The 13,952-nt window shown below is 40.7% G+C and overlaps 1 protein-coding gene across 1 annotated transcript in view; it reads right to left on the bottom strand.

Moving 5' to 3' along the window:
* Positions 1-3,581: 3,581 nt before the first annotated feature.
* Positions 3,582-13,952, bottom strand: part of rbm46 (RNA binding motif protein 46) — a 33,652-nt gene continuing 23,281 nt past the window's right edge. The window contains exons 10-11 of the mRNA XM_049567691.1: positions 8,968-9,232; positions 3,582-6,814 (exon numbers count right to left, since the gene is read on the bottom strand). Coding sequence (XP_049423648.1) covers positions 8,970-9,232 — 263 coding nt within the window. The 3' untranslated portion in view covers positions 3,582-6,814; positions 8,968-8,969. The remainder of the gene's footprint in view (positions 6,815-8,967; positions 9,233-13,952) is intronic.

The following is a 13,952-nucleotide window of genomic DNA, read 5'->3' as shown; positions in this document are numbered from 1 at the left end:
AATTTGAGACCCTGTGTGACGGTATGACTGTGCAAACTGACTGCTTTCATGATGATAATAAAACAGGACAGCAGAGCCATTTCACTCACACACACACACACACACACACACACACACACACACACACACACACACAGATGGGGTTTCAGCGGTCGGTTTTTCTCCATCAGCAGGTTAAAAGAAAAGAAAGAGCACTTTGATGTCCTTTAACCATCACACAGCAAAAAACAGCAAGAAAGAGCTAAAAACACCTGAAACTAACTTTTCCTATCACACACACACACACACACACACACACACACACACACACACACACACACAGCTCCAACAACAGACCTGATTACAACAAAGGCGCTGAGCTGTGAGTGCTGACAGGAGAACAGCGGAGCAGAGAACAAGAGGAGTGAGGAGGTGAACAGGGATTATAAATCTGAGTCAGAGGAGAAGAAGAAGAAAGACTGGAGCTAAAAAAAGGCAAACACAGGGAACGAGGGATGAATGAGAACAATATCAGAAACAACTGGAATTTAAACAAACAAGCTTGAATTAAAACAGCAGAAATAAGAGTGAGGGACGTCTTAAAGTCACACCAGGAGGGATGATAAAATAAAACCACTCACCGCTGTCAGCTCCTTTGACCTTTGACCTGAGCGATCACTGGACAAACTCATCTGAGACAACACAGAGCCCATCAGTGGCATTTACCTGTAAGACAGAGGAATATTATTTTCACTGTATCTACTTGTGAACATACGGCAGACGCTTCTCAAACAGTAACAACCTTGAATACCTGCCATGTTTGACGATGACTAAAGAGGAGCTCTTATGCTTTCACTTATTTTCTGTCACAATGTTAGCATGTTCATATCAAACATGGTCAAAGTTTCAAAAAATGAGGTTAAAGCATGTTCAAGTAATCCCTGTGAGCAGACAGGCTTCAGACAACTCTGAATACTCATTACATACACTGCTACATGTAGCTACATGCTAACATCAGGGAAGTGTGTAATCTTGGTCCCTTCTCGGTTATGGATCATATTCCTGCTGGGACATGTCTTTCTCTGTTTAAAAGCTTTTAATAATAAATTTCAACGGGAGGAAGTGCCTCTATGGGAAGTCACTCCCCAGCTGCGAGTACACTGCTAAGTATAGCTACAAGCTAACGCCATGGAAACATGTATCTTGGTTGCTGATGTTGTTAAATATCCCTGATTTCAGATCATAAACTTGCTGAACATTTCTGGTTGTGTCTAAAAGCTTTTAGTAAATTTAAATGGGTAAAAGTGCTGCTATACAGAGTCAGTCCCTGGCTGCTTGTACACAGCTACATGTAGCTACAAGCTAATGTCAGGGAAACGTAATCTTGGTTGCCAGTGTTGTTATAATCTCCCTGGTTTTGGATCATATTCCTGCTGGAGCATGCATACTTCTGTCTACAAGCTTTTACTGTTTATTTTTCATGAAATAAAGCATCAATAGGCCGTTGGTCATTTCCTAGCTGTGAGTACACTGCTACATGTAGCTGCAAGCCAACAAAAGGAAAGCGTGGTTTTGGTTGCCAATGTTGTTAATTTCTCCCTGATTTCTGATCATATTCCTGCTGGAACATGTCTGGTAGTGTCTAGAAATTCTAACTGTTAAGTTTTAACAGGAGAAAATACCACTGTACACAGTCATTCTCCAGCTTGGAATACAGTGCTACATGTAGCTAAATGCTAACATCAGAAAACTGTGGTTTGTTGTTAACTTCTCCCCAATTTCAGATCATATTACTGCTGGAGCATGTCTTGTTGTGTTTAGAATCTTTCATCGATATATCTTAATGACAGAGTCATTCCCCAGCTACAAGTACACTGCTACATGTAGCTACAAGCTAATGACATGGAAACATGTCATCGTGGTTGCCAAATGTTGTTAATATCTGTCCGATTTCATATCATATTCTTGCTTAAGATTTCCGGTTGTGTCTAAAAGCTTTTATTTGTGAATTTAAATGGGAAGACGTGCCTCTATGCACAGTCAATCCCTGGCTGCAAGTGCACTGCTATATGTAGCTACGTACCAATGTCAGTGTCATTTGACAGTGCTAACGACTAAACCACCGTGTCGCCCGAAATGAAAAACGTAGTGATAAATCATGTAGTGATTTGTTTCAGTTTTCTTCCATTCATCACTCACATCATCAACCTGACATTTATCATTCAAAGCTACTTTTATTACTCCGGCCCAAACGTCAATCAAAAACCAACTCGTTAACTCAGAAGCATTTTCATTACTTGAACTTTTTCTTTCTGAGCCTTGAAGCCTCTTTCCTTAAATGTAAAACAGCAGATTTGTGGTGTAAACGATAAATGATGAATGTAAGACGGTGAAAATAATTAAACATGTCTCTGCTTTTAATTATTAAAATCACTTGATAATTAATCACTACATTTTTCACATGCCTCCATCTTTATTAATTAATATCTGTTACTCCCCCCCACCCCCCACAGGGTCCGTGTGAGGACAGGAAGTGGATCATCGTCAGTGCTGCACGTCACTAATGGTGATGTGTCTGCAGGTAAATACAGGTGTGATCGTCACGTGTCCACGTACCTGTCGTCTCCTTCCCTCTGGAGAGATGAGGTGAGTGAGAAGCTCCTCCCACAGGTTCAGCTGCAGCGTCTGTCAGAGAAGAAGAGATCAGTCTGAGCGCACGCACGCACACACACGCACACACACACACACACACACTCTCTGAACACTCACCATCAGCTTCTCTCTGATCTCATGATGGATGTGAGCTCTTTATCTGAGTCCTTCCATCCTTCCTCTTCCTCTACTCATCTTCATTCCTTCTTTCTTCCTAACTTCCTTTCTTTCTTCCTTCATCCATTCTTCTTACCTCTCTTACTTGGTTCTTATTCCATTCTTTTTCCATCTTCATCCTTTCTCTTCTGTCCTTCCCTTCCTTGTTTGTCTTGTTCGTCCTTTGTTCCTTCTTCCCTTTTATCTTTACTCATCTTCCCTCCTTCCTCTTTCTTCCTTCCATCCTTTCTTTCCTTTTCCTCCCTCTTCCTTCCTTTCCTCCTTTGCCATTCTTTTCTCTCCATCTTTTTCGCTTCTTCCTTTTCCATCCTTTCCTACTTCCCTTTTCTTCACTCATATTCCTTCCTTCCTTCTCCTTCCTTCTTTTTCATCCTCATTTGCTTCTTCCTCCCATCCCTCCTACCTCTTCCTTTCTCCTTGTTCCTTCCTTCCTTTCCTCCTCTTCCTTCCTTCTCCCTCTTTTCCTTCCCTTTTTCCTTCTTCTTCCTTCATCCTTTTCCCTTTCCTTTGTCCTCTTCTCCATCTTATTCCTTCTCCCCCCTTCCTTTATTTCCTTTCCTCAATTTCTTTTGTTTTTTTCGTTCCTTTCTCTTTATTTCTTCCTCCCTCACTTCCTCACGCCACTCACACCCTCCACTCACTCCCTCGCTCCCCTCGCTCCCCTCTCCACTCACTCCTTCACACCCCTCACTCCCTCACAACACTACAACAAACACACACTTTTAAACCATTACATTTATTTCTGAACACTGAATGTTTTGAACGTTGCTCCTTCACTTTCATCACTGACAGAAACAGATTCACTCTCACAATAAATTCAGTGCTGAGCTCTTATTTTGAAATCAAACTCTTCATTCGTTGTTTTTAATTTAAAGTGGGCGTGACACTAAAGTTTAAATAAATAGGGTGACATTTATTTACAGATCATTCTTTTAGTGATGATTTCCTGATTTTTTGTTCTGTGGATTGTTGGATAAAAGGCCTTTTGTTAAAATACTGTTGTTGTAATTATTATGTTTCCTTTAATTATTAATTAGCATCAGTAATTCAATCAGTAATTCAATTCAATTCAATACACAGTTTTAGATTAAAAACACATGAAAAAAAAAAAAATCGCTGTGTTTTTGAATTTGTTCACTGAATAAAAAACATCAGGGACAAAAGGAAAATGTTGATGTAAGAATCTCTGTACTTTTAAACTCTCGAAATTAATTCAACAAACAGAAATGTGTTTTTAATAAATGACACCTGAGAGACGTGCTGAGGAGCTACAAGCACAACTCTACACACACACACACACACACACACACACACTGAACTTTAAATGAGCACTGAAACAGAGCGAACTGAAGGATCATAAAACACTCTGACTGACTGTAAAACTGTTCAAACAGTGATGGTATAAATATACACAGAAACATTTACCTGAACACTCATCAGTCTGAAATCAATAAACATGAACATAAAGAAAAACCATTAAACCTGTTCCTTCAAACAGACCAATAACACCAGTTCACCCCTCAAACCTGAGCCACTTCATTTTCCCCCAAACTCTCCGATTCATCCAATTACAGTGTGAATGTAACATTTGTAATGTTTGTTCCTATTTAGCCTTTAAAATAAAACCATGTCCGTGACTTCAGTGAGTCTGCTCTGCCTCTGATGAAGAAACGTCCTCCTCCTCTCCGGCTCTCAATAACCAAACTAAAACTCTTTAAAACTGTTTCAAGTAGTTGGACTTCTCATATTTTACTTTTTCAACTATTTCCTGTGCATGTTGTTTTCAACACAATAAAATAAAAAAGTTTGAATGTCATTTTGAAACCTTCTGGGTGATCTCTGCTGTTGGATTAAATGTATTAACATTTAAATAAATGCCATCTAAATATTCTTTTAAAATCAGCATCAAAAAATATTCAGCACGTATTTTTAATTAAGTTCGTTTTTTCATTCCTTTTTTTTGATTGTAAAATTTAAATTTGTTGAATTTAAAGTAGCCCGGTTTAAATATATGGCACCTAAATACTCAGCACCTTAAGTGTCCAATTTATACTTGTTTAATGTGCAAAATTTGAAGTTTTCTTTTAATTTTTTAATACATTAATTAATTACAGAATCTAAACTAGTCCAATTTGAAGTTGAAACAAGTCCCCAGATCTTTTTTATTCATGCATGTTTTATTTATTTTTATTCATTTGTTTCTAATTGGTGAGTTTTTAATTTTAGAATTTAAACTTTTCAAGTTAAAGTTGATAAAAGTTCCCGGATCTTTTAATTTATTCACATATTTTTGTCTGTATGTTTTATTTATTTTTATTTTTATTATTTTTTTAATAAATCAACTTTTGTAATATTTAAACTTGCCAAATTTAAAGTTTATAAAAATCCCAGAATCTTTCAATTCATTTACTTTAGTTTTTATTCATTTATTCTGTTTTTATTTGTTGTTGTGTTGTGTTTTAAATTTTTAATTGCAGAATTTCCCAGAAAGGCCCAGGATCATTTATTAAATTTATTTTTTATCGATTCAAACTTGTCTTTATTTTCTACTTCATTTGTTTTTCATGAGTAGATTTGTAATTGTTGAATTTAAGGGGGATAAAAGTCTCAGGATCTTGAAAGTAATCTATTACATCTTTTCAATTACTGGATGTTTTATTTATTCTTTTTTGAATTTGTTTTTAATGAATTCATTTTTATTGCAGAATTGAAACTAACCTTGATAAACTCCCAGGATCTCTGTGTTTTAATGAGACCGACACATGTCATTGAAATTGTTTTACTGGTAATTTCCCGATTTTATTTATTTTCCACACGATTGTAATGTGAAAGCATGACGAGGAAACCATCAAATGAGGCAACAGAAACACATCTAACGGAGTACTCTCTTTGCTTGGTCTGCTTCCTCGGTGAGCGTGGTTTACATTCGACTAAAACGAGACCAAGAACTCGGTCTGGTGTAAAAACATTTTTAATCTTCCCTCTTTTTTCCTTCATCCTCATATTTCTGAAGTGTGAGGTGGGTCGAGTGAATTAAGAGACATGGTGAGAAATATCCCGCTCTTGGTTTCTTACTTTAAGATTTGTTTGTGTTGATCGATGTCGACTCTCAGGAGGCTGACCGTCGACTGGACGGACACTTTGTGGCCTCTCTTCCTGCCCTCACATAACTCAGGTCAACACAAACATGAAAGGAGATGAGTCGCCACAAACATTCCTCTGAAAGAAGAAGATAGATAAGTCCTCCTCCTTCGTCGTCTCTCTGTTTTTAGCTCTCTCAGGAGACGAGTGGTGTAATGGGAGGATGAAAGGAAAATGGAAATCAGATTTTAATGTAGTGGAAAATCTCGTCTTTTAATCTCTCCATCCTTTGGACACTAAATACTTTCTGTGTTGTTCACTCCAACAGAGCTGTGTACGACGGTCCAACAACTTTACGTTTCAGCCTAAACACGTTCACCGAGGAGACGATCAGTTCGGTTGTTACGGAGGAAACAATCTCATGTGTCTCTGAATGAAAATTCTGGCAGACTTTGTTCTCAAATGGACGAGTTTCCTTTGAAAAGTATATTAAACTGACACAAAACAGCAGAGATTTGACGGCAGGTTTGTTTCAACATTGATATCTGAAGTATGGATGTGATGCCTTGTGGGTACTTTGAGATGACTGAAGGAAAATAAAGCCAGAGAGGAGGAGAGGAGGAGAGGAGGAGGACACTGACATTTACCAGAGGTCAAGAAAACATATTTTATCAGCTGGATGTCTTTCTGTGGGATCTGAGCAGCGTCTGCCTTTGTTGTGTTTAGTTTTCAGAATCAGAGGTGATAGAGAGGAGAAGCCGAGCGGCTGATCGTCGGACTGAGATTACATTTAGCACAGAGCCGAAACAAACAGATGGACTGTGTGTTTGGGGAAATATGTGGAGGTGTAATCATAATAGAGACAGGCCTGCCTTTCCTCCTCCTCGTCCTCGTCCTCAGATGCTTCCCTCACCGCTGAATCCTCCTGCAACAACACGTCACATCTTTACCTCACTGGGATCAAACATGACAGTAAGAAGATACGGCAGCTGCAATGTGTTTCTCTAAAGTCCAACATTTTAAAGACCAAAGAAACATCCAGAGAGTAAGAAAAATGTGCAGCCAGGAAAAAGAGGAGTGACGGACTTGTTCTGACTAAAGTGGGATTTATACTTCTGCATCACACTAACACTGTGCGTAGATCTGTACCCTGAGCCTCCACATAGGCTGTAGCCTGACATGCACCTCTCCAGAAATGTCACGACAATGCACAGCAGACCTCCTGTGTCGTGTTTAAAGCCATAAACCATTTCACAGATAAGAAACAATAAAATGTGAAGACAGTAAAGCCTCCACACACAATAGTATCCCAAGACTTCTCTGTGTGATTTATCCTGACTTCATATGAGTAAAGGAAAACTCTGCTAGCTGCTAGGCTAATTTATACAATGTAAAATGCCATAGGCTTGTGCTAATAACGTTAGCATGTTGTATTTGTGGGGAAAACATGTCCAGATAAAGACAAGTGTTTGTCTGTGAATGCTGCAAGTTATAGTGAAGCTGATTTGTGTTTGAAACTGTCTCTACTAAAGGGATAGTGCACCCAAAAAATGTAAATCCAGCCATTATCTACTCACCCATATGCCGAGGGAGGCTCAGGTGAAGTTTTAGAGTCCTCACATCACTTGCAGAGATCCAAGGGGAGAGGAGGTAGCAACACAACTAACCTAATGGAGGCTGACGGCGCCCCAGATTCAAACGTCCAAAAACACATCATTGAAACCACAAAATATCTCCATACTGCTCGTCCGTAGTGATCCAAGTGTCCTGAAGCCTCTCTGTGGACCACACACACGTGCGTGCACCTGCGTGATCACACATGAAGGCGGCCCATGTCTCACGGTCTCGTGCAAGTGCACACACGTGAGCGCGGTGCCCAGAGAGGCAGTCAGAGCTACAGGCTACAATGAGGCTAAAAATAGAGTTCAAATGAGGTTTTTCCAAACAACTTTTTATGTCGGGGCTTCAGGACACTTGGATCACTACGGACGAGCAGTATGGAGATATTTTGTGGTTTCAATGATGTGTTTTTGGACGTTTGAATCTGGGGCGCCGTCAGCCTCCATTAGGTGGAGTTGTGTTGCTACCTCCTCTCCCCTTGGATCTCTGCAAGTGATGTGAGGACTCTAAAACTTCACCTGAGCCTCCCTCGGCATATGGGTGAGTAGATAATGGCTGAATTTTCATTTTTTGGGTGCACTATCCCTTTAAGGCATGTTTATTGTGTGTTTAATGTGTGTTTATATTTATAATATATATTTAAAAAAAGAAAACAATCAGGATCTCCTACTTTATTTACAAACACAGGAATAAAAAACATGTATAAATGAAATCATAATATTTATTTTTGTCCTGTTTAACTCAACTTTAACTTATCTATTTATTCATGCATTAATCTATTTATAAACTCAATTAATCAATGCCTTAATTTATTTCTGTATATTTTAGTGTGGACTTATTCCTTTATTTATTTCCATATTTTTTAAAGATTTATTTCTGTTTTTATTTTTTATTCCTTTATTTATTCAAAGTTTTTTCTTCCCGTATTTATTCATTTATGTGCTTTCTCATACATTCTTAAATAATTTCCCTCTTTACTTTTTATTTCTATATTGTTTCAAACATTCATTTATTTCTGTATTTATTCATTCTTGTATTTATCATACACTTTTAAAATAATTTCCATATTTATTTTTATTCCTTTATTCATTCAATTATTCATTTATTTCTGTATTTATTTACACATTTTTTAAATTATTCCGGCATTAATTTTTTATTCCTTTATTTATTTAAAGAGTTACTTATTTATTTCCCTATTTATTTGATCTTGTATTTATTCATACATTTATGTATTTCCACATTTACTTTTATACTTCAGTCATTATTTATTCTCCATGCTCATTATGTTTTCAGCAAATACCTGCTAAATAAAGCATTTTTGGAGCATGAACACGTGACTAATGCATTCATAGGTTATTGTGGTGAATTCACAAACAGCTGTGTGCAGCAGCAAACATAAACCTGTGCGGCGCCCACAGTTTAACACTTCAGCATTATACAGTCATGTGTGCGTCTCACCGTCAGTAGAAAGGCGACTGGGAGTTGATGTAGAGCCTTGGAGTTTGGGAGGCAGCCGGGGGGAGCGAGGAAAGAGAGGAGAGGGCAGGAGACAGGGTGAAGGGAGAGAGAGGGGGAGGAGGAGGAGGAGGAGAGAGGCAGGAGGCGAAGGCTCTGCCGCCGCAGGTCAGCATCCCGGGAGTGGTGGCGGAGGGGGGGGCGGGGAGCGGAGGAGAAGAGCTGCTGGGGGAATCACAGGAAGCCACTGAGCTCAGGATGGATGAGTCTGTGAGGAGAGAGAGAGGAGAGGAGAGGGGGTGAGGAGGAGGAAAACATAGAGGGAGGAAGAGCGGGATACAGGGGGATGATGGGGGAAAGGATGGAGCGAGAGGAAGTAAAGAATGCAACAGTCCCTCTGGATGTAAATCAATAGCTGGTGTGAAGACTGCAGGATTCACTGTGCTGACAGACTCAGAGCTGTGAATGCTCTCAGCCTGCTGTTGGGCGTCGAGGACACGCTGAGACACACTCTGCTGCTAACGAGAAAACTCCACAGGGTCACTTTAAACGTGCTGCAATAAATCACTAAATAACACCGAATGGGCCGAAACTTTTAAAGTTAACGCTCAATGATTCATCATCTTTACAGCGAATCAGAACTTTAAAGAGCTTTTTACCATTTCACACTCTGAAGGTCACGGGTGAAGAAGTCAGGGGCAACAAAGAGGAGGAAAACAACAGTAACACAACAAGCACTGAGGTTTACTGGCCAGTCTTTGACTGAGGTTCAGTCCTCTCATCTTTTAAAGAGGATACAAACTGTTGTGACACAGAGACATTTTCCAGTTTGCCTCGTTTGTTTGTTTCTGCAGCCCAGTGTCACAAATCACACATCTGCCTCAAACAGTCTGTACAGCAAACTCCTTCTGTCCTCAGACCCTCCACTCAGGGCAGGGAAAACTCCCCCAACACTAGAATCACTGTCCCGTGGCTGTATGACAAATGTCTCCCCTTCTGTTCCTGAGATACGATGTTAGAACATGATGATGTCACAGTCAAGCTGACCTTTGACCTTTTGACCTTCATTATTTTATCCTGTTAGACATTTGTGTCAAGTTTGGTCAGAATTAGTGAATGAATTCTTCAGTTATGGACAAAAACATGTTTTTTGAGGTCACACTGACCCTTGACCTCCAAATTATAATCAGTTTATTTTTCACTCCAAGTGGACGTTTGTGCCAAATTTGAAAAAAAAAAAAGAAATAAAAATAATTTTAAAAAATTCTTCAAAGTATTCTTTAAATGTTGCATTCACAAGAATTATACCGATGAGGTCACAGTGATGTTGACCTTTAACCGTCAACCACCTAATCAGTTAATTGTTGAGTCCAAGTGGACGTTTGTGCCAAATTTGAAAAAACGTCCTCACGTGATTCTTGAGAGACTGCGTTCACCACAAAGAGATGGTGGCAAAGTCACAGTGACCTTGAACTTTGTCCACCAAAATGGAATCAGTTCATCCCTGAGTCCAAGTGGACGTTTGTGCCAAATTTGAGGCGTTGTAGAGATACTGTGTTCATGAGAATAGGACAGCGTGAAGGACAGACCAGACACATGAAACATGAACTTCCATGGCTTTCGCCATCCCTGAAGACGTCAGGAAACATGTCACCACTCGTGAACTCTGAGCGTTCAGCAAACTTCGTCGTGAAAACCACAAGTCGGGCGTTAATATGGACTTTTCTCGTGAATACAGAAAACATGACCAAATTTTTAAGATATTTTTTGGGGCCCTTCATTTGATAGGGCAACGACAGCATTAAGTGGGGAGAGGGGCTATGTAGGGCTGGTTTGTACCGAAAACCGGTATTTATTTTCGTTATGATATGAATTTTTCATATACCGCAATACCAGCAAATAGCCCAAACAACGTCTGGAACGTGCGCGGCGGGAATGTGTTTCAGCAGGGACCCATTTCACCGCTGCACACCACAGGCACGCTTGAGCGGGTGAGAGTGAGAGCATAGAAAAGTTCAGAGGCGAGAACAGCTGCCGGAGAGAGTCCTGAAAGCAAAGAAAGTGTACATGATGACCCAGAAGAACTCGTACCAAAAAGAGCAGTGTTTCCCCTATATGCAGCTCGCCTCCCTGTTAATCAATTACAGCAGCTCCACCGGCAACGGGAGCGGCGCGACAACCCCCGTCTGTCGCACGACAACTCTCTATTTTACGCGGCTCTTCTATTTTTGTTGCGCTACGCTCCCCTACGCGACCCTCCAGCAGATAAAAACTACATGAAATAGTGTGCTAAACGAGCACAATGTGTTTTTAAATGAATAAACCATTATCAGAGGTGATATGTGATGATTTTTTTTCATGCATTTACCCATGTTTATCCGTGACATTGTGTAAATGTCCGTGGCGGACATTTGAAAGCGAGTAGATGAAAAACAGTACAGTAAACTTGTAGATAACTCAAATATATGTCATAACTTAGCTGGAAAATGCTTTAACATTTCATGCAGCCTCTCGGCTCGGCAAACCGTAAACAACACCGCTGGCTTCTCTACGTGTCGCTTCCATACGCAGTCACGTGACACTTCACGTTTGCAGCCGGTTGAGCCTGAGCAGCGGAGCGTGTGTTGCGTTCAGGCTTTGTCAGGTAAATAACAAATTCCGGCACTTGAATAGGCCATAGCACAACACAGCAGCATGTCAAGTTGGCCGAACCTGAGCAAAATACCATGAAATACTGTGAAACCGATATGATTTTTTCTTAAAACCATGATATGAAAATTTTATCATACCGTCCAGCCCTAGGGCTATGACATGCAGCAAAGGCAGAAAGAAAAAGACGAAGAAGGGCCGCAGTGGAAACAGCACCGCTGGTAAACGTCACGTAGACACAAGATACTTGGTGCAAACGTTTTAAAACTAAAAACTGTGTGAAGCAACAGAGCTGGATCTAATTTATAGGAATAATCAGAGCTCAAACGGCACGTGCAACACTGGACAGAGTGAAATCACAATTATTTCAATTAATTTTAATCAAGTCATTAAGCCCTTCTGCAAATGAAGAGAGAGACATTAAAAATGCATGAGGTCCTGCAGCGACGGGACGGAGGGAGATAAAGGAGGAGTGAGGGGCTGAGCTCCATCAGCTGCAGAGACTCTGCTCCCTCTGGAGCTCAGAGAACAATAAGTAACTACATGTGGTGTAACAAGAGTTTGATTAAAAGTGTCCACCACAGGGCCAACGTCCAGCAGCACCTCTCCTCTTCATGGAGAAACTGTTTTAATTGTGTGTGGTTTGGCTGGTGGGCGGAGCCTTGCAGCGCGGGGACATGAGAGAGCAGCTGAGACAAGAACCTGCTGCCTGCAGGTCAGTGCGGGAAACCATGTTAAATTCTCGTCGTGCTCTGAAAAGTTTATCACGCCTTCTCTACGACGCCAACTTTCTGTAACACTGACTCCAGCAGGTAACGACTCAGAGGCTCAGGATGTGACTGATTTAGTGAAGCAGATCTGTTTGATCTGTTTGCAGCTGCTGATATTTGTTTCAAAGATCTCATTTTGAGCAGAACTCCTCAAATCTACGGCACGTTGTTCCTGCAGCTGGGCTTTGATCAACAGGGAGCTCCAGATGGCACCAGCTCAGACTCGTAGCAGCTGTGAGTCAACACACGACACAACACGTCAGCTAACCGCTGCCTCTCTGCTGCAGTCAGGTGAGCTGAGAATTAAAGAACTCGTGAAAACTCAGCGGCGCTCACATCGGCCCAGGTTCCTCTCAGCGTGCTATTTGCCATCCAGCCCAGTTTAATTTCAGCAGAACAAAAGGAAACAATAATGTGAATGTGAATAAATGATGACGGTTAGATTGAGACAGTAAAAAAGTAATAATGCAAACACAGGCTGCTGAAACACATCCAGCTCTGTATGAATACAAAGAGACTGCTTTAAAATGCATGTATAAAGTATATACATACACATTAACTGTCCACTGTAGACGTTCTGTAAGCAGGGGCCATGATTATTAATATCTCATGAGAACAGCTGCCTTGACCACACACACACACACACACACACACACACTTTACATGGAGCAGTTAAACTACATTACATTTTACAGCATCACTTCGTCGGCTTTATGAGCTCAGCCACAACATTTGCTTCACTCTGCCGCAGTCTGAAATCACTGGCAGGGAAAATCCTGTTACACTGAACAAACTGAAGAAATAAAAGTCAAGGTGGAGTGGTCTGGTGTCAATCAGGGGAGCACATCATCACATGACCTCGTCCTTCAGTAGTGAATCACTCAGAGAGAGTAAATCACACTTCTGATGGCCGGAGCCAACATGCTGGAGAATAAACTGGACTCTCTCTGTCCTTCTCATTTTCCAATAGGATATCTTGAACTGTAACATCCTTTGATTCACCCACACTTGATCCTGATACGTTCTCAACTTTGGTGGATTAAATCCAACAACAAAGCCCCTCAACTAAGCATCTGAATGATGTGAGAGCTGAGGTTCAATGACTGTTTCTGTCAAGGAAGTCAGGTGACTGTGGACGGAGGCAGCAGCAAAATGTGTTTTAGCCACACAAACATAGGACCACCTGGAATAAACCATCACCAGTTTAAGTGTAGGCTATATTTAGAATACTTTCACTGCTTACAACACCCAGCTGACACCTTTATGTTATGCTCTGGTTAAAGCCACCAGACTGCTTTGATGGAAACAGTAACTCAAAATGAGTCACTGGTCACAGTGATCAATCATAGTTTGTGGTTTTTGTGAATTCTGGAAGCGCCGTAATCATGCAGGTCTCTTATCAGCTTCTATAAACTAGAAGCATGACTCACATTTCAATGAAGACAAGAAGGACGCTAAGGCCTAGTCGGTACCTGCACAGTGCTGCTGTGCAAAAGCAGAGATGAGAGATTTAGCAGAGCAGCCGTCGACTTTGATTCCTCTGAGCAGCATGCACGGGAATGAAACACA

The sequence above is a fragment of the Epinephelus fuscoguttatus genome, linkage group LG23 (genome assembly GCF_011397635.1).
Source record: "Epinephelus fuscoguttatus linkage group LG23, E.fuscoguttatus.final_Chr_v1".
Taxonomy (NCBI): domain Eukaryota; kingdom Metazoa; phylum Chordata; class Actinopteri; order Perciformes; family Serranidae; genus Epinephelus; species Epinephelus fuscoguttatus.
The sequence above is the reverse complement of the archived record's forward strand: the minus strand, read 5'-3'. Positions and strand labels throughout refer to the sequence as shown.